Source organism: Pristiophorus japonicus, chromosome 6 (assembly GCF_044704955.1).
Source record: "Pristiophorus japonicus isolate sPriJap1 chromosome 6, sPriJap1.hap1, whole genome shotgun sequence".
In the NCBI taxonomy this organism is placed as follows: Eukaryota; Metazoa; Chordata; class Chondrichthyes; family Pristiophoridae; genus Pristiophorus; species Pristiophorus japonicus.
In genome coordinates, this window is record NC_091982.1 from 212,707,535 (window position 1) to 212,728,580 (window position 21,046).

Sequence of the window (21,046 nt, forward strand, 5' to 3'; positions counted from 1 at the left end):
TAGTTTCACAAAATATTGTATATACTTTCACATAAAATGTGTGCACATATGCCTGATACAATGTGTGCACATATTCTAAAGGACAGTGTATACATTTCCTCATGATATATACATCTGTATAATTAAATCTTGCATCTAGTGTGCATCAAGTGTCACATGTGCAAAATGTACATCACACATTGAAACTCACATGTTTGACTGGCTCAAATATCTGTCATAAAAAAGCAACAAATGTTTCCTGAAGAATACTGAACAGATAGAAAAGCAAGTAGAAAAATGCTTTTAGGCCCCATCTTGTTTTCTTAGCACCCCAAAGATATAAAACTGAAAATAAAATCTCTAACATAATAAGTTAATAAAATTAAAACTACTGTGTGCTGGAAATTTCTCAAATTCTTCTCTCCAATTCTTCTGCCCCTTGCAGCATGGGATTTCAGCCCTGCTATGTTTCCCGAGCTTGAATCATCTACCCTTCTGATATGGAGGCTCAGCCAGTAGCAGACTATCATTTCCAGAATGCATCATTGTTATTCCGGTGGACTACAACTCCATGAATGGAGCTCCAGGCAAGCACCTTCTGGGTGGGGTGAAGGGAGACTTATAAAACAGAAAGTACTGATGCTTTTAAAGAATCATCCCAATTTTCTGACATAAAAAAATCCCCTTACAGGCAAGTCTTGTAGTAAACTACATGAGCAAGCAGGGTTTAGCCTTCTAACAGGCAATGGCTAGTCTACTAAAATGGGTTTTGCTCGAGTGTCCCATGGAGCATACCGACTGATGATTGTTGGACATATGTGTGTTTGCACTGAATAAATACATTTCTTTTACTGCACTGGGGCGGAGGCATTATTTAAAACATAGTTATCTGAAAATAAATCATAACAAGTCCCTAATTATTTAGGGACAATGATTTTAATTAAAACATTCTGCAACCCATTTCCTGCCCTCCCTCATTCTTCAGTGCTCTATTCTGTGATGTACTTCCCAGATGTGAATGGAGCCATGCTAAACATCACAACCATGCTTCAAACACCAGACTACCTGTGAGCAATGGCACACGAGAGCAGTTAGTTTTACATCAGATCTCCGTCTGTAGTTATACAGGTAATATCTTGCGTACACATTTTATGTTGAATGTGATTCCACATATTTGTGTGTACATTTTCCACCAGATAAACAGCAACAGAAATAAGTCAGGTGATTCTGAAATAATCTCAAGAGTTATCAAAATATAGAGTATAGAATATAAAGTAATACATCTTCTACCAAACAGAAATTTTGAGCTCATCCATATCCTAACTCGCACCAAGTCCTGTTCATCCATCACCCCTGTGCTCGCTGACCAACACCTCAATTTTAAAATTCTCATCCTTGTTTTCAAAACCCTCCATGGCCTTGCTTCTCCCTAGCTCTGTAATTTCCTCCAGCTCGACAACACTCTGCGCTCCTCCAATTCTGGCCTCTCCTGCATCCCTTAATTTACTCCATCATTGACAGCTGTGCCTTCAGCTGCCTAGACCCTAAGTACTGGCATTCTCTCCGCCTCTCTCTCCTCCTTTAAGATGCTCCTTAAAAGCTACCTTTTTGACCATGCTTTTCGTCAACTATCACAACATCTCGTGGCTCGGCGTCAAATTTTGTTTGATAATGCACCTGTGAAGCACCTTAGGACATTTTACTATGTTAAAGAATGCGCTATATGAATAAAAATTATTACTGTTGAGACATACCAACTTTCCAATGTTCGATAAATAACAGGAAGTAAAGTGTTTACAACAAAACACTTGTGTTAATATTTCAGTAACAACTCACTACCTTGCAACTTTTGCAGATTTTCAACATTGCCTTGATAGCTCTCTATGTAAATATACACAGCGTGGTGTGCTTCTGAGCTGCACAGATGTGAAGGCCCCAAATTTACTCTCTGCCTTATCATGAATTAATTGATCTCATATAAAATTTAGAATTCCACATGTAAAATAAAACAGGTTGCAGTGACACTTGCTGGAATAGTATGAGAGAATTACATGAATCTTTTCTGTAAAAGCTGTCATAGTAAAAAGCACACTGACACCATCGAAGCTCACATATGAAGAATGTCATTTGGGAGAGAAACAGTTCCCATTACCGATTGCTGTCTTCAGGAGAAGAGGAGCAATGGGGGAGATTTTAAGCAACATTCTGCTGGTGAGCAGAAAGGTGAGCACATTGATTTAGTTTTTAACTGGATGTCCATAATCTTCCTTCAAAGCCCAAAACATAAATAAAAAATAAATGAAGTGTGACAAGTTTTTTTTGCGGGGTGGGGGGGTGGCTGGGCAGGGAGAAAAAGAGGAGAGATACTCCATAATGCACCAGAGAAATCACTATAGATCTCTTGCTCTCCTTCATACTCTTTCTTTCACACAATTATTTTTATGTCATTGAATTTCTACTGGATTCATTCTCCCTCCTTACAATTAATTCAAATCTGCTCCAACATCATCTCATATCAATTCTTGTCTCACATTACCTGGTGTATCAATTATATTGACGTTCCTTTCCTTCCATACTGTGTATGTGGCTGCAGACTGGATAGTGATGCCCCTCTGTCGCTCCAGTTCCATGGAATCCATTATGGCACCCACACCATCTTTTCCTTTCACCTGCCAATGAAAAGTAACAATCATTTTAACACAGAAGAATCAATAAATTAAAGATTGTTCTCCAACTGATCTTCATTCTGAACTCATGGCTAGATTTTGACTATATTTGTAATCTAGCAAGTTGGACTTTACACAAGTTGGTGACAGTACACTCGAGTTAGGTTCCAATCGGACACTGGAGTGCTGTGGTGTGAGATCCCCTAGAGAGCAAATTTTGGGCTCCAGTTTTAAAAAGTGCTAAAGGGTCTCAAGAATATTTTATAAAATGAAGCAGAGCACTCTTGCCCATACCATCAGTGCAATCAAAATTTACCAGCTGGCAGAGAGCTCTTCGCATACACAAGCATATACTGAGCACTCTCCAGATCATGGGATTCAGATGCACAGCCAAGCTGTGGCTAAGTACAGTTGTGGAACACAGATTTGTGTCGCAGTCGATAATTGTGTACCTACCTGCAATTTTGCTGCTGCCAACAAATAACTGTCGGGTGAGGAACTGTCACGTCTTGCTGTTGATAATGAAAACGGAGCGACTGCTGCCAACAGCCAGAAGCGGCTCAAAAGCATACTACGCATTAATCGGGAAGCTCCAACAATCGGAAGAGCCCGCTCTCTTCCCGGCTTTTCCCCCCCCACAGAACACCGAGTCGCGAAGCGAACAACCAAAAAAAAACCCTTAGCCTGCGCAAACACTTCAACTTCGTTGGCAGCAGTCGCGTCCTTTTTAAACAAGTTCGCTCCTTTCACAGCATTTTTTCTCAAAGAGGCCGTTCCATTCCTGGGAATTTTCCAAAGAGCCCACTCTCTTCCCAGCTTTCCCCCCCACCCCCCCCTCCAAAAGAGCCCGCTTCCTTCCCAGCTTTTTCCCCGCCAAAGAGCCTGGAGTCGCGAAGCAAACAAAAAAAACCCTTAAGACTGCGCAAGCGCAACCACTTCAACTTCGTTGGCAGCAGTCACGTCATCCTGGATTAACCAGAAAGTCAAAACTCCAAGGAGGGAATATAAAGCTAGCCAGAACACTTTCCCACTCAGGGCTAGACTACTTTAAAAAATTTTATCACCCAGTTAAAAAAAATGAAACTGCTGCTGTGTCAATGTTATTGGTCAGTGGCATAATTATTTGCTGAAACTCGTGTTAGTGGAAAAATATTAAATTACTGATCATGCTGTATTAGGGAGCTTCCTTGTCCTTGGCTATTTAAGAAAGGCACTATTAACTGGTGATTGTTCAGATTTGTGCCCTGGAACAGTAAATGTGTGACTCTCATACCAGCAGTAGAACCTACACATTCAGACGGTGTTGATTTGATCAAGCTACTTTAGTACACAAATTAACTTTAAGAATAAAACTTGGATTTTTATCACTGCTCCAAAAGTTTTGGGCTAGACTTTTCACTTCACAGCACCCATCTATCGCCCAAAACGGAGCTCTATCGCCCATTTTGACCAAAAAGTGGAAACTAGGCTAGAACCATCGGCGAAAAATTAAGCCCCCAAGTTTCAGCTCACTTCACCAAACTGATCGCTGAGGTGATCGTCCACACATCGCCCATCCCAACTTTCGGCACACCGCTGGCACTTCGCCGGGCTGATCGCTCGACGAGAACATCGCTGGATAATAGTTGCTTTTCTTCATCGAAATGGGCACTACAGACCCCATTTTGAATTTCGGAGGAAGGGAGGTGGCAGCGAAAAAACTGCAGCTGAGATATGTGTAAGTTATTTAAGGCTATTTTACAGATAGATCGACTCAGATTTGTACTTATATTTCATTGTACAATTGTAGCTTAGTACATTAGGCATTTTTTAAACTGAAAAGTGCATTTATAACAAGTGAAAAAAATTATTGCTAGTGATGGCGCCTATGCTTTCTGCGCCATTACTCGGAACTGCTCACATGCTGGTTTCTGAAAGCATCAATCGAAGAGGTGGCAGAGTAATGCATTGACAGAGACAGAGGCGGCGAGCAAACAGTATATGGGAAAGCAATCTTACTTCAACTTGTCTGAAAACAAGTATCTTAGGAGGCTGCGCTTCCGGAAGGAGGTCATCGATGAGATTTGCGAGCTCGTCAAAGGGGATTTGCAGCCTTCCAGCACCATCAGAACCACACTGTCCATTGAGGTAAAGGTTACTGCAGCACTAGCCTTCTACGTATCAGGATCCTTTCAGGCTTCAGCTGGCGACATCTGTCGTCTCTCTCAGCACGCCACACACTGCTGCGTTCGGAAGGTGACTGAAGGCCTTTACGCACAGAATGAACTTTATAAGCTTCCCAATGACCAGGGAGGCACAGACCGGGAGGGCTTTGGGTTTCTCCAGAATAGCAAACTTCCCCAAAGTGCAGGGAGCAATAGACTGCACGCACATCGTCCTGAAAGCGCCTTTACAGAACGTGGAGGTGTTTCGTAACAGAAAGGGATTCCACTCCCTAAATGTGCAGTTTGTTGTTGACCACAGCCAACTCATTCTGACAGTTAATGCTTCATTTCCTGGCAGCATCCATGATGTGCACATCCTACGTGAGAGTGCTATCCCTGACCTGTTTGTCAATCAGCCAGAAGGTCACGGTTGGATGCTGGGGATAAGGGATATGGCCTTGCCAGCTGTCTGATAACCCCACTGCGTAATCCCGTCAATGAAGCAGAGAAACGTTAAAGAAAGCCACATTGCGACACGGAACATCGTCGAGAAGATAATTGGAGTCCTAAAGCAGCGCTTCAGGTGCTTGAACCACTCTGGTGGCAGCCATCCTGACCAGGTCGCTGAGTTTATTGTGGTGTGTTGCATGCTTCATAACCTAGCAATAAGGAGAGGACAGCAAATGCCTGATGGGGCTGCAGGTCCACCTCCAGAAGGAGGGGAGACGGAAGAACCAGTTGGCGAAGAGCAAGAGGAGAAAGAGGAGGCTGGTGAGGACCTTAGGGAGGACCAGCCTGGCAATGTAGCCATGGTCCTACCACCCCCCACCCTCCCCCCTCCCCAAAAGAACAGTACCCTGTGGGAGTTACGCAAGGCTGTTGCGTCAGCAACTGATAAAGTAACGCTTTGCATTAACTTACATTGGGGAATGTCACATTTACATTTGGATTAACAATTAAGTTTATGCATTTGCATTGAGTTACATTTTAGCCTTGCCTGCACTGGCCTTTGTAGTGCAGCATTTGCATTAATGCTTAATTTAAGTAATGTTATTACAAGAGAATAAAGATGTTAAATTATTCAAAATGCTTAAGTTAACTAACCTTATTAGAGAATGCACAACAATTGTTAAAATCTGTAAGAGGAAAACATAGATTTGGCATTAGGGGATATAGACAAAATGATTTAAATAAGTTAGCCAGAAAAGGGACATAGCTGAAAAATAAACCTCACTGTGTTGCAAGGTTTATGGGCACATTGGAATGTTATCTTATCTCTCTTGCTTGACCAGATGGAGTTTTCCATTGTTACTTTTGACCCCTTGCCCTGTTTATTTGCCCTTCTGGGTTTCCTGTGATGGGGCCTCCTGTAATTTATCATTCAGATATGTTGCACCCTTATAAAATGGACCGCTACAAAGGCCGATGTTAGCTCGTTTAAATTCCGAGGGGAGGTCCAGTCCGAACCATGTAATTATAACAAAGTTCGACAGCCCCAATAACCAGAAGACCACCAGGTCAGCACATTCTAGAAAGATGAGGTCACCCTAGGAAGGCCTGAACCTGGTCTGTCAATCAAAGGTATTACTGATAAGGTAACCAATCAGGAGTCGTGGGAGGTTGAATTGGGGAAGAAAATGGTCTTTTGAACATTGTATAAAAGATGGCTGATTTTGCTGTTCAGCGAGTGTTTCCACTCACAGGTGGCTATGAGAGAAATTGCTCCCGGACCGTTTGTGATTAAAAAATCGTTGAACCTTGCCTTCCGTCTCCGTCTATTAACTTCGAGGGTTGCTACACAGATTGGGACAAGTGTCAACCTCTTATATTAGGGGGTCCACTCGTGGAAAGAGAAGCCTTTCCGCTATCCCCCTACAAAATCATTAACAAAATTTATTGCAAACAGAATTCTTTTCAAACACTCTCCTCCCCACCCACCCCCACCCCCCCAACTATGAACGAACATTTTAATATACAATGAACAATGATCTCTCCTCTCTGTCTCTGCCTTCCTACTCTCTCTCTATCCCTCTCTGTGCCTTCAGCGTATGTGTGGATGACCACTGACCTCCCAAAATGCTGGAAAAGCCAGTCGCATGAAAAAAAACCCACATGTGCACAGAAGCCCATTGCTAGGGAAGCTTTTGCCTTCCACATTGCTGGCCGTTCAGTGGGCAAACGTCACATCGCCGACATTTCGGATCGCCCATTTCACGTCGCTGGACTATCGCCGAGTGGAAAATCGCTCAAAAAAAAATAGGCGATGTTCCAGCGATCAGTAAGGCTGAAACATTGTACTTCGCTGGAACGTCGCCCATTTTTTTGAGCGATGGCCAGCGAAGTGGAAAGTCTAGCTCATAGTTGCTTAAATAAACAACTGGTTTTAAGCAACAATCTATCAAATAGAAAGTGGTTAACATAAACTCCTCTTCGGTGGGGCCGGCCAGCCCGATGACAACATCCTCGGCGAGGCCCCGCCCAATGCTAATAGCTCCTCGGCGGGGGCCCGGCCGACGACGTCCTCGGCGGGGTCGGACGGCCTGACCAGCTCCTCGGCAGGAATATCCCCCACCCCCCCCTTTCTGATGTTCCGAAATCCGGAAATACCCGAACCTGGGCTCGGGTGTTTCCAGATTCATGACGTAAGAAAATAAATCAAAAGTCCGGAAAAGCCCGCAATCCTGAACGACCTTGGTTCCAAATTTTAGGCGCTGCACCTGTACTAAGTTCAAAGACAAATGCATACACTTGATTTTGTAATAGTTGAAAAAAATAGCCTTCAAAAGATTATTTTCATTTATTACAAGACAAACGATCAAGTTGCAGGATACTATGCTATTTATAGAAGGGAAAGGCTGTAACTTTACAATGCCTATTTATGGTTTAGCAATTTTAGGTATTAAAGTGGTTTACATGAACTCGCCTGGTGAAAACATTGTAATAGTTTTATTGGTGAAATTGCATGCCAAAAGTACCTACTAATATAATCTATATTCAGCTTATATTCTTTAACTCTATATTCATTATTATGCCAAAATAGTTTCAACATTCTTTTTGCATTGTCTGGAACATGGTTATTCATTGATTATACATATATCTAAATACTTCAAAATAAAATTAACAGTACCTCATGCATTTCTGCTATTCTTCCTGTATAGTATAGAACTCGTTCTGTAAGTGTGGTTTTCCCAGAATCAATGTGTGCAGAGATTCCTATATTCCGGATCATTTTGTTGGGTAATCTCCCAGAAGAACATTGTCGACAGATGTTAAAAAGAATCTGCAAGAAAACATTGAAGAAATATTAATTGTTACTGAACAGTAAGAGACGGCTTTGCATCAACTTTGAATTACTCTGGTTCTCAGTTCAATTGTTTTGCCTTTTAAGATAGTGTGTGCTGGGAATATGGTTTTAAATTCAAAAAGAAATGTGCAAGTCCAATTTCTAAATTGAAACATTATTGACACGGTGTCACAGACGTCAGAGTCAAAATACACCCTCTGCGACCTTTTCATCTAAGCTCCCCTGGATAGCAATCTGCAGATGTCAGTCCATTAACTCAATGTAGTACTTAGTGAAAGCAAATTACTGAGTGAATGAGAGCAGTTCCACCCACACAACCCAGCTGTCAATCCAATCCAGCCAGACAGTTCCCATGGAGTTGCTATCCCTCACTTGCATTTAATGAACTGTCTGAGGATAGACAATCCCATTTTAGGATCGGGGAAGTTAGAGATATGTAAATAAGAACACACACACATACATATATGTATATATAACATAACAATCGTTTTACGAAAGCCTAGTTAACAAAACAACCAAATACCACAAACTGAGATAGTTATCAAGATTTAAAAGAGTACCTTAACCAATGGTTCCCTTCAGAGATGGATTATTGATCTTTGGGATGTGACAAGAATAATGATCAAGCAATTAAGTCAGGACTGATTTCACTTATTTTCCTGACAGAATTTTTATAGTATGTGTTACTCTGTAAAGATATGTGTACAAAATAAGTTGGACCAATAGATTCATCAGATATTCTCAATCTAGGGAAAAAGCTTACTGGTGCTAAGTTTGAGTTGCAGTGAGACAAGCAGATGGTCCTGAATCACATCTCAAACTCTGCCATTGAATGGTATGGTCAGGAGGGTGATGGCACCGCTGAGGAGGAGCTCCTGGTATCTGTGGCTCCAACATGACATGCCTGATGAAAAATTGGAACCCTTTGTGGAAGACTTGATAATCAGATACCTGAGCCAAGCAGGTCCTATTATTAAATGTTAACCAGCCTGGTTAACTAGTAGAATCTGGAGAGTGAACCCATTATTGGGGTTGGGATTCTCCAAATAACCCTGTGAGCCGATACCCGAACTGGAAGAGTGGTCCTCATCGGAGCATCAGGAAGCTTACCAGTACTTTGTGCTGGTTGGTGCACAATTTTAGCTGGTTGAATTCCAGTAGCATCTCTGTACACACCTGGGAATGGCTGGGCCTTGGCTCTTGCTAATCTGCACCCAAACACACTACATTTATATGTGTGGTGTATGTCCCTACAGGACAGTTACACTGCATATGGAGCAAACAGAAACTCGTGGGTAGTTTTCTTAGCTCAGTTTCAAGACTCAAACACGGTAACAGCGTTCCTTGTGTCAACACACCAAGCTAATCCAAGAGAGAAATCTCTATTTCCAATTAGTTTCTAAATCACTAAAAGCTGTATTAAAGAAAAAAGAAAAATTGGATTTATATAGCGCCTTTCACGACCTACGGACGTCTCAAAGCGCTTTACAGCCAATGAAGTACTTTTGAAGTGTAGTCACTGTTGTAATGTAGATAACATTATTATTAATGTATTATTGGAGTATAGTTTGCCAAGTGTTAATCATTTACTGTCCAATCTTTCTCTTCCATTATGACAATACAGTAGCATAGGTGTGTGGTATTCTTGAGTCAGCAACAAGCTCTGATGCATTTTGTCGAGAGCAATTGTGTGAATGGTTGAAACTACTTGAAATACTTATAATAATTTTGATATAAATTAGTACAAACGCAAGTACAAACAAAAAGTATACCAGTTGTGAGCCTTGAGGGGAACATGCATTACTCTGACAGGTAACAATGCCATGAAGACTGTAGCAGTTTAGTCTACAATACTTGGCAAAATGAATGAGCACAGGACTGTAGTCTATTTCTGGGGCCACTTATTTTCTACAGAAAAAGCTGGCATGGGCAAAAGCTCCCCACACTATGGGCCCAAATTTGCCCAGCAGTTGCTCCGTTGTTTTTGGAGCAACTTGATTTTTATGGACTATCTTAAAAATCCCCATTCTGCACATTTAATTTGTGCCAGTGAGTGAATTAGTTAGGATTTTTTTTTAAGTTTAGTTTTTTTTTCAAAAGGGGGCATTACTAGCCGTTTGGCCATTTAAGCCAGTTTGGACAGCTAAAAGTTGCTCCAAACTAACAGACAAGCGAATGTGGCCACTTGCAGAGAGTTAAGAAATCAGTGCAGGTTAGTACATTCTAAAGCACCAAGACTTACAAAGCACTAAACAAAAAGCATTCAATAATAAAAAAATAGAAGGAAGCGGAGAACACCTGCACCTAAAGCACCAAGACTTAAAGTTTTCAGGAAAGATGAAAATAAAATAAAGGAACTCTGCAAACACACAATCACAGTAGTTTAAACAACACAAACAGCTACTTACATGTACAGGGCTTTTTTCATGTCACTCATTACTTTGCACATTTTTACAGATCGCCTTCACAATTTCTTTACCTGTACAGGGATCTCCCTAAAACAAATTAAGCTGAGCGATGTTTCCATTCTCCAATTGGCTCCAAAGGCTGTATGCCACAATACTTCCAAAAGATGTGTAAAATAGAAACAACTTCCCCATATTTTTGCCAGAAACAAGTTAGCACAGCAGGTTTCCATCTGTTCAATAGTTCACGGGCCGGTGCGGGAGAGCATTCAACCAGGGATAGGGGCGACGAACATCGGGTCATCCCTTTAGCCAGGGATAGGGGCAGCGAACATCGGGTCCCGCTCACAGCCTGCAGGACGCGCTGGGAGAGGAGCTACTGCGCATGTGCGCAGACTCCACCATGCATGTGGATAGCTGCCAGCACTGTTTTCGGCGCAGGGCTGTAGCTCCGCCTCCCACTGCACGATATACACCGCACCAGGACCCAGGACACACAGCAGAGTGGCCAAAATCGTGAATAAGTTTTTTGGCGCCGTTTTGAGTTCACAAAGTCGGCGCATCTAGGGTTAGTGCGCCGGAAAAGGGGGTTGAGGAAATTTGGGCCCATTGATACTCAAAACTTATCAGATAGCTGCTTGCCAACTTCCAACTGCAGGTGAGGTTTAAATGATTGAAGAGCTGAATATCCCATTGGTTCCAGTGACCATTAAAAGGTTGATGATCATTAAACAGTACACCAAGACACAGAGCCTGTTAAAGAAAATTAAATATATATTTATTTTTAGTGGGATATGTACCAGCTGTGTTTATAGTGCAGTCAAAGTACATCACCACTAACGTGAATCTTTTTTTATAGGTGCTCTTCCTATTAATGAATACAAGTTGATTTTATACAGCACCCAAATAGCGCCTTTAAAGTAGCAAAACTCCCCAAGGCATTTCACAGGAGCATTATCAAACAAAATTTGACACTGAGTCACATAAGGAGCTATTAAGACAGATGACCAAAAGCATGGTTAAAGAGGTAGGGCTAGAGATTTGGGTTTTAGTGATTTCGCCTGTTTTTGGGGCGATAATCACAGCGGAATTTTTTTTTACCGCCGGGGCACTGTTATCGCCGGATCTAGCAAAATTCATCAAATGGTGATCGGCGATAGCGATAAATCTGGCTTTGCACAACTGAATTCATGCGCTGGAGCCAAAATTTGCGATCGAAAAAAAACGGACCTTATGCATATGCACAAATTTAAAAATATTTTTCCAATTATTTTTGCCATTTTTTTTTTCTTCTTCCCACGCTTCTGGTCACCTGTCAGAATGCCCAAGCATGCACAGTACACCCAGGGCTGAATCAGATATTTTCAAATAGCAGGCACGGTGGAAGAAGGAGATGGGAGCAGGCAGAGAGCAAAACATTCAGCAATGAGGCCCTTATCTCAGCTGTGGAGGGGAGATTGGGGGGGGGGGGGATTTAAATAGATAGGGTGCAAGTAAACCCCTCCCAGTGGTTCTTAGGCGTCTTTGGACCAGTATTTCTGAGGAGGTGTCTTTTCGTGGACATCAGAAAGACCTACACCCAGTGCCACAAGAGGTTCAATGACCATTGCTGGATCGTCAGAGTAATATTTTTATTGCTGCACTCCTTCATTGTTTAAATTATAAATGTGACACATGTTGGTATAGGTAGGCTTAGTGTTGCACTTTATTTGCCATGAATGATCTTTACACATTAAGACTGCTTTGAGTCTTAAAAGATGTTTCTGCACTTCGATGTCTTTCTCATGAACCACATGCAACTTCCATGGCCATTAAATAGAGGACTGTATTAAATACACACAGAATGGTATAAGTGCTTTGATGGCTATCTGTGTGTGCCATAAGAGCAGAAGGGCTCTCTGGTAACCATTCCCGAGCAGGGAAAGATGTCTCACAACCGCCGGGAGCAGCGATGGACAGGTGACAGTCCACCCAGAACCGTGCCACTGACTGACCTGGAAGAAAAAGAGTGGCTGGTCTGATCAGTGCCTCAGGGAGGTCAACTACCTGTGTGGGTGCTGAGCCTCTTTTCGAAACTGAGGGCAAGTCCTCCAAAATCCCCGGGCTGGATTGGGGCAATGCAATTTAGTGTCTGTGGACTAGGGTTCAGGCAATGTGATGTAGTGTCTCTCGCCTACATATAATGCAGTAGTAGTGGTCCTTCAAATGAGCCTGTGCTATGTGACCGTACTCATGTCACCTTGCCTCCTCTGTTGTTTTCTATTTCCAGATGAGGAGTCGCATGTGCCACATCCTCGAATGGAAGCCGCCAACTCAGTCCGTCATATGGGGGGTGGTGGAGGGGGACGAGGGCGATGCCGAGGAACCTCCATGGGAGAAGCAAATTGATTAACCAATTCCGGGGGCAGGGGCCCGGTGCACTCGACATCTCTTTTTGCTGCGGCCACTAGTGCGTCTGAGGAAGAAACATTCTCGGGCTTTGAGCCATCAGAGACCCCGGATACAAATGGCGTGCAGCAACACACCACTGGGGTTGAATGCCGTATGCCGTCTCTCCGGAGGGTGAGTCGGCAAAGCCGGTCTGCCGACAGACAGGCAAACGCACACCTGGACATGGTGGGACTATCCAGGGAGAGCGTCCAGCTCACCCGACAGCTCCTGGAGGTCTTGGGTGGTTTTCCCGCAAACATTGCGGCATTATCCGCGAACATGAGGGAGGGCATGTCGCAGATTGTCGGTGCGAGCCGCGAAACCACCGAGGCAGTCAATGCCCACGCGCAATTGATGATCTCGATCTTTGACACTAGAGTCCCCAGTGTCACACCCAGACCCACATCACCTGTAAGTAGTGAGGCTGAGCAAGAGGCTCACCACTCAGAAGCCAGTTCTTCCATACCCAGAGCTTCTCCAGTGGATCCACACATAGTGTCTCCATTGCCTCAGCCCCCTCGCCCCCCCCAATGCAGCAGGACTCTGGCTGCCTTCTTGCACGAACTCTTGGTGCCAACTTGAGCAGGGTCATGACACGATGGAGGGAGTTGAGGGGGAGGGGGGTTAGTGTGAGGGGGAGGAGGGGCCGCAGGTAAAAGACGTTTGGTGCAGAGGTTGTTGTTTTGTTGTTTTTGATATTTTAAAGAAGTTTTTAAAGTTTCCCAATTCATAATAATGCTTAATAAATTTTGTTCCACTTTTGAGATGTTTAAATCTTATTCAATTTACAAGGTTTAATAAATCTTATTCAAGTTATTGTATGTTTAATAAATTATTTTGTTCATCTTAACCATTCCTGAGTAGTGTCTCATGTGCAGAATAAGAGGGGGGGGGGGGGGGGGGCGGGGGGAGAAGAGTCAACATAGTGGGATAGAGTGGCCAGGCAACGTTCAAACTTCAAGCAAAGCGTTGAATTATGAGCTGCTGACGTAAGGCTTTTGAAGTGGCGAAAGATCCACGAGGCCATGTTGTGGTGGTTGCATGGGTTCATCGCCAGGCTCCACATCCTCCTCCCCCTCTCCTGAGGTGGTCCTGCAGTCCCCAGTGGCAAATCCTGTCCCCTCATGATGGCTAAGTTGTGTAGCATGCAGCCCACCACAATGAACTCAGAGACCTGCTATGGGGAGTATTAGGCAGCCTCCAGAGTGGTCTAGGCATCGGAAGCGGTGCTTGAGCACTTCAATTGTCTTTTCAACGATGATGCTATATGGCTCTCATTATAGCAATGCTTGGCTTCTGTCGGAGGGTTCTGGTGGGGGGGTCATAAGCTAGGTGGCGAGGCCATAACCTTTGTCCCCGAGCATCCAGCTCTGGCATGGCTGACGCTCGAACAGGCATGAGACACTACTCTCACGCAAGATGAAAGCATCATGGATGCTCCCTGGAAATTGGGCATTTCTTGCCATGATACGCTGAGTATGGTCGCAGACGATCTGCACTTTCAGGAGTGGAATCCCTTTTGGTTTCGGTAAAAGAAAGGTGCTCACAGGGCAATGTGCGTACAGTCAATGGCCGCCTGAACCTTGGGGAAGCCAGCAATTCATCCAAAATCTACAGCCCTCTCATTCTGTGCCTTCTTGGGTCATTGGGAACTTTATAAAGTCCATCCTGTGTGCGTACAGTGTAGTAGTCACCTGGTGAATGCGGCAATGTGTAGCCTACTGCAAGATGCAGCATATGTCCCCCGCAGATGCCTGAAAGGAGCCGGAGGCAAAGAAGGCAAGTGCCTCCATCACCTTCACCTCGACGGGCAGTGCAGTCCTGCTGCTGGTCGGCTGTTGGTCTGCCTTCATGAGCTGGCATATCTCTGTGACCACCTCTTTTCAGAAGTGCAGCCTTCTAATGCACTGTGCCGCACAGAGATGCAGGTATGAGCGCTGTTCCCTGTAAACTCGTGGGGGGGCAAGGCCTCCTCCCCATACGTCTGCGAGCTCTTCGATTATGCTCAAAATACTCATCAACAAGCCTTCTTCCAGCTCGATGCTACATACAAATAGCAGTCAGGAATAATGGCTGACATATAGTACAGCCCAATTTTAAAAAAATAATATCCTTTAAAACGAACTATAAACTCACAAAGAACTTCACTGTTTAAAACGCAGCCTTCCTTCTCCAAATCCTTTAATGCACTGAACTTGTGCACCGTTTTCAAGATGGCGCTGTTAGCGCGGGTGCGCCCTGGGTCCGACTATTTTTTCCGGGCGGTCGGTATCGCCGAATTTACCACCCTGTGGTGATAGCGCAGTGTTGCACGCCGATTGACATCCTAAAAACGTGTTTTAAAAATCGGGCAGGCGATAACTTTTAGCGCCGGTGCAAAACCAATGCCGAAATTTCTGCCCAGGTGCAAAATGTTGTGCAACTCATTTAGCGCCCCCCAAAAAAATCACTCTGCCCAGCGGAAAAATGGTCGCAGGCCTGTCGAATTTCTAGCCCATAGGTTTTAAGGAGTGTCTTAAAGGAGAAGAGCGAGGTAGTGACATACACAGGGTTAAGGAGGGAATATTAGAGTGTAGAGCCTAGGCAGCCCAGAATTAGTGCAAATTAATTCCAAAACGGTCAAATTAAAAAAAAAGTAAATTGCTGTTTCACAGGAGGTGAAAGGGCAGATGTTGCAACTCCGACACTTGCGCGGGAAGGTGCCATGGGAAAGGGAAGGGGTGTTGGGGGTGATTGAGGAGTGGACCAGAGTGTCACAGAGGGAACATTCCCTTCGGAATGTTGTGGTGGGAACAGTCCCTTTGGGAAGGGATGATGTGTTTGATGGCGTCACATGATGGAGGTGATGGAAATGGCGGAGGATGGTCCAGTGAAAGTGGAGGCTGGTGGGTTGGAAGGTAAGAACATGGGAACCCTAGCGTGGTTCTGGGAGGGAGAGGAAGGGGTGAGAGCAGAAGGGCGGGAAATGGGACAGACTTGGCCGAGGGCCCTGTCAATCACAGTGCAGGAGAATCCTCAGTTGAGAAAAAATAAAGACGTATCGGAAGCACTGGTATGGAAGATGGCAGCAGATTGGGAGAATGGGATAGATTCCTCATAGGAAGCAGGGTGGAAGGAAGTGTAGTCAAAGTAGTTAGTGAGATTATACTGGATATTGGTTAATAGCCTATCCCCAGAAACGGAGAGAGAAGTCAGGGAACATTCGGAGATGGACCATGTGAAGGCAAGGAAAGGATGGAAATTGGAAGCAAAGTGAACAACATTTTTCAGTTTGTGCGAGAGCAGGAAACAGCACCGATACAGTCACCAATGTACCAGAAAGAGGTGTGAGGGAGGGGACCCGAGTAGAACTGGAAGAAAGAATATTCCACATATCCCATGAAAAAGCAGACTAGCTAGGATCCATACAGATTCCCAAAGCAACACGATGATGATTCAATCCCATTTATCTTGAGTGAGCTAATCTGAGCTGGGATATTGCATTACATCGAAACATAGAAAATAGGTGCAGGAGTAGGCCATTCGGCCCTTCGAGCCTGCACCACCATTCAATGAGTTCATGGCTGAACATGCAACTTCAGTACCCCATTCCTGCTTTCTCGCCATATCCCTTGATCCCCTAGTAGTAAGGACTACATCTAACTCCTTTTTGAATATATTTAGTGAATTGGCCTCAACAACTTTCTGTGGTAGAGAATTCCACAGGTTCACCACTCTCTGGGTGAAGAAGTTTCTCCTCATCTCAGTCCTAAATGGCTTACCCCTTATCCTTAGACTGTGACCCCTGGTTCTGGACTTCCCCGACATTAATAAGAACATAAGAATTAGGAACAGGAGTAGGCCATCTAGCCCCTCGAGCCTGCTCCGCCACCCAACAAGATCATGGCTGATCTGGCCGTGGACTCAGCTCCACTTACCCGCCCGCTCCCCATAACCCTTAATTCCCTTATTGGTTAAAAATCTATCTATCTGTGATTTGAATATATTCAATGAGCTAGCCTCAACTGCTTCCTTGGGCAGAGAATTCCACAGATTCACAACCTTCTTGGAGAAGAAATTCCTTCTCAACTCGGTTTTAAATTAGCTCCCCCGTATTTTGAGGCTGTGCCCCCTAGTTTTAGTCTCCCCGACCAGTGGAAACAACCTCTCTGCCTCTATCCTGTCTATCCCCTTCATTATTTTAAATGTTTCTATAAGATCACCCTCATCCTTCTAAACTCCGACGAGTAAAGACCCAGTCTACTCAATCTATTATCCCTCATCTCCGGAATCAGCCTAGTGAATCGTCTCTGTACCCCTTCCAAAGCTAGTATATCCTTCCTTAAATAAGGTGACCAAAACTGCACGCAGTACTCCAGGTGCGGCCTCACCAATACCCTGTACAGTTGCAGCAGGACCTCCCTGCCTTTGTACTCCATCCCTCTCGCAATGAAGGCCAACATACCATTCGCCTTCCTGATTACCTGCTGCACCTGCAAACTAACTTTTTGGGATTCCGGGAGCTGTCTGTCTTTTACAGGGAACTCATCAGGGTCTGGAACAAAGTCTCCACCAAGCGCAGCTCTCCGCCGGCTGGAGTGGCGGCCATCCTGCAGGAGCCGCTGCTCGGGAATCCGTACCTTCACGACCGAGGTTTTATGTGGCGGTCGGAAGAGAGGGCTGTGGCTGGTGAGGTGACCAGGGTCAGGGACCTGCTCGATGGCGGAGGAGCGGGCTGGATGGCGCCAGACACGCTGGCGCGGCGCCTAATCTCTGCCAACGTCCGCCGCGCGGCCGATGCCATCGAGTCGCTAAAAACAGCTCTGGGCCCTGACTCCGTTAGGTGCATCGAGGAGGCTCAAGCACGTGGGGAGATCCCATCCGAACTGACCCCCGTCCGGACGGAATTCCTCATCGGCGCCAAACCCCGGAACCTCCCTCGGGGGCCGGCGCCTCACAACTTGAGCCGCCTCGGGGAAATCCCCTCCGTGCCTTTCAGTTCCGCGCGGAGGGGTTTCCTGTACGGGCTGCTCCTGCACACTCTCAACTTTGCCATCCTCGCCGGCCGTCCGGACACGCCATGGCGTACCATCTTGCCGTCCGGAGGAGGCGGGGGTCCCCGATGGAGGGCACTCTACGCAGAGGTCCTCCCACTATTCATCGGGGACTTGGCCTGGAGGGTGGTGCACGGAGCAGTGCCGTGCAACAAATTTTTAAGCCGGTTCACGGACTCCCAGGCCGCCTGCAATTTCTGCGGTCTGGAGGAGTCCGTGTTCCATGTTTTTATCGAGTGCACGAGGTTGCAGTCCCTGTTCCATTATTTGAAGGGGCTGCTCCTGAAATTCTGGCTGCACTTCAGTCCCACTCTCCTGATCTTTGGGCACCCTGTGCGGAGGGGAGCGGGTAGGTCCGAAGGCCTCCTCGTAGGACTGCTCCTGGGCACGGCCAAGGGTGCCATCAGCCGGTCCAGGCAGCGGGCGGTCGAGGGGGTCGTTCAACCTGACTGCCTGCCTCTCTTCCGCTCTTACATCCGGTCCAGGGTGTCCTTGGAGATGGAGCACACGGTGTCCACCGATACGCTCGCGGCCTTCCGCGAGAGGTGGGCACCGGAGGGACTGGAGTGCATCATCACGCCCGGCAACCAAATTTTAATTTGATTTTACGTTTTAAAGTTTAATTTGTTTTAATTGCCGGTGCTTTTAGTGTCCCCTTCCCTTTTATAGGGGGCACTGGAAAAATGTGATTTTAGCGCCCCCAAAAAAAATGAAAAAAATGATAAACACAAAAAAAAAAGGAAAAAAGGGTCTTGTAAATGTCTGGTGTGTCACCCAGGTCGGGTGGCACGGTTTAATGTTTTATGTTTTTGCAGGTGAACTCCAAAAAGAGTTTCTTTGGTGCAATGGTGTAATGGTGGGCACTCTGGACTTTGAATTCAGTGATCCGAGTTCATATCTTGGTAAAAACTGAATTTCTCTAAAAGAGTTTCATGCACAAGGACCCCCAGGTCCCTCTGCACTGCAGCATGTTGTAATTTCTCCCCATTCAAATAATATTCCCTTTTACTGTTTTTTTCCCCCCCAAGGTGGATGACCTCACATTTTCCGACATTGTATTCCATCTGCCAAATCTTAGCCCATTCGCTTAACCTCTCTAAATCTCTTTGCAGCCACTCTGTGTCCTCTACACAACCCACTTTCCCACTAATCTTTGTGTCATCTGCAAATTTTGTTACACTACACTCTGTTCCCTCTTCCAGATCATCTATGTATATTGTAAACAGTTATGGTCCCAGCACCGATCCCTGTGGCACACCACTAACCACCGATTTCCAACCCGGAAAGGACCCATTTATCCCGACTCTCTGCTTTTTGTTAGCCAGCTAATTTTTGATCCATGCTAATACACTTCCTCTGACTCCACGTACCTTTATCTTCTGCAGTAACCTTTTGTGTGGCACCTTATCGAATGCCTTTTGGAAATCTAAATACACCACATCCATCGGTACACCTCTATCCACCATGCTCGTTATATCCTCAAAGAATTCCAGTAAATTAGTTAAACATGATTTCCCCTTCATGAATCCATGATGCGTTTGCTTGATTGCACTATTCCTATGTAGATGTCCCGCTATTTCTTCCTTAATGATAGCTTCAAGCATTTTCCCCACTACAGATGTTAAACTAACCGGCCTATAGTTACCTGCCTTTTGTCTGCCCCCTTTTTTAAACAGCCCAGCCAGGAGGCTCACAGGCCAACTCCAAACCCCACAATTACAACAGTGTCTAGACTTGAAAGCACTGAAGTGACTTTGGGACATCCTGATGTTGTGAAAAACGTTGAAATAGTGCAAGTTCTTCTAGTTTTGGGCACTGGTGGGGACAAGAATCAGCTGGATTCCTGGTCTGATCATTAGTCAGTAATCCCTTCTGCAAATGTATGTGTGCGAATTTTGGGCATGTTCAACTCCAGTTGTAACGTTTCCCAGATCAAATAGTCTGTTGACACTTTCAAGTCTAACACATGAACAACGGTCAATTGGGCAATTCACCAGAGCACCCATTATCTGTGGAACCACATCCTGGCCAAGCAAAAATATCTTGGAGAGAAAATTGGCAAAGGAAAAATGTTTTTTGTTTAAAAAAGAAACGCGGGTTGCGAATAACAATCAGGCACATTAGACAAGGTGGGAATCAAAATGAAACACATACGTGACAGCCCCGGAGAAGTAACGAGCCGGGACATGGCGTTCAGAAACCCCACCACCTGAGCTTGTATTTGTGGGGCGGGGGTTGTTCATCGCTTGTGCAGTTACCGGGAAACACTCCGGCGCCATCAGCGAGTGAGCCGAAAGCTGCGGCGGGGGGCTCAGAACACAGGTACCGGGCCGGGCTTTCTAAAACACGGCGCCGGAGGAGCTGCCCAGCCCAGCCGGGAGGCTCACAGGCCAACTCCAAACTCCAAACCCCACAATCGGCGCGCACCCCGGTCCCACAGCGGGGCCGATCTCACCTGTCGGACGTTGCGGAAAGCCGCGCGCCGCACCGGCTTCTGCCCCAATCTCAGGGCCGCTTTGAGCATGTACATGGCTGGCGGTCCGTTCACCACACGCCGGCTCCACTCGCAGCGCCGCTTCCTGCCGCCGGGAAGGTCAAAGCACCGAACATGCGCGGGGAGATGGCCCCAGCCACCCCGCTTTGACAACCTCCGCACATTGCGCCCTCTGCCGTTGGGAGTGTCCCCTGTCGCTACACCGGATGAGAGAGGCGCACACAGGGCAGAGTGGTGTCGAGTCAGGGTGCTTGGTCTCATTTGACAACCTCCGCACAGTGCGCCCTCTGCCAGTAGATTGTCTCCTGTAGTGACACATGAAATGTAATTTGTTTGCATGTACTACAAGGTATCCCGTATTGGACCGAATTGCACTTGAACTGGAAAACAAGGAAATGTAACGAACGGAACTGCCGTCAGCACCCAAATAATAGTGTATGGGATTGCTGACCGCAGCTAAAGGTATTGAAATGCCTTTGAATGTACTGTACAGATTTTTTTATGAATAAAGTATATTTTGAAATTTAAAAAAAAGATTGTCTCCTGTCCAGACACGGCAAGAGGTACACACAGGACAGAGGCGTGTTAACA

At 45.5% G+C, this 21,046-nt stretch overlaps 1 protein-coding gene across 3 annotated transcripts in view; it reads right to left on the reverse strand.

Annotated features, from left to right (window-relative positions):
- gfm1 (G elongation factor, mitochondrial 1) overlaps positions 1–20,614 on the reverse strand; it is a 101,211-nt gene extending 80,597 nt beyond the window's left edge. The window contains exons 1-3 of one of the 3 annotated variants that reach the window (XM_070883584.1): positions 20,417–20,614; positions 7,917–8,069; positions 2,516–2,648 (exon numbers count right to left, since the gene is read on the reverse strand). In XM_070883584.1, coding sequence (XP_070739685.1) covers positions 2,516–2,648; positions 7,917–8,069; positions 20,417–20,491 — 361 coding nt within the window. In that variant the 5' untranslated portion in view covers positions 20,492–20,614. Of the gene's footprint in view, positions 1–2,515; positions 2,649–5,893; positions 5,926–7,916; positions 8,070–10,501; positions 10,544–20,416 lie in introns of those variants that run through there. The other 2 variants (XM_070883585.1, XM_070883586.1) reach the window with 2 other exon arrangements.
- Positions 20,615–21,046: the final 432 nt, after the last annotated feature.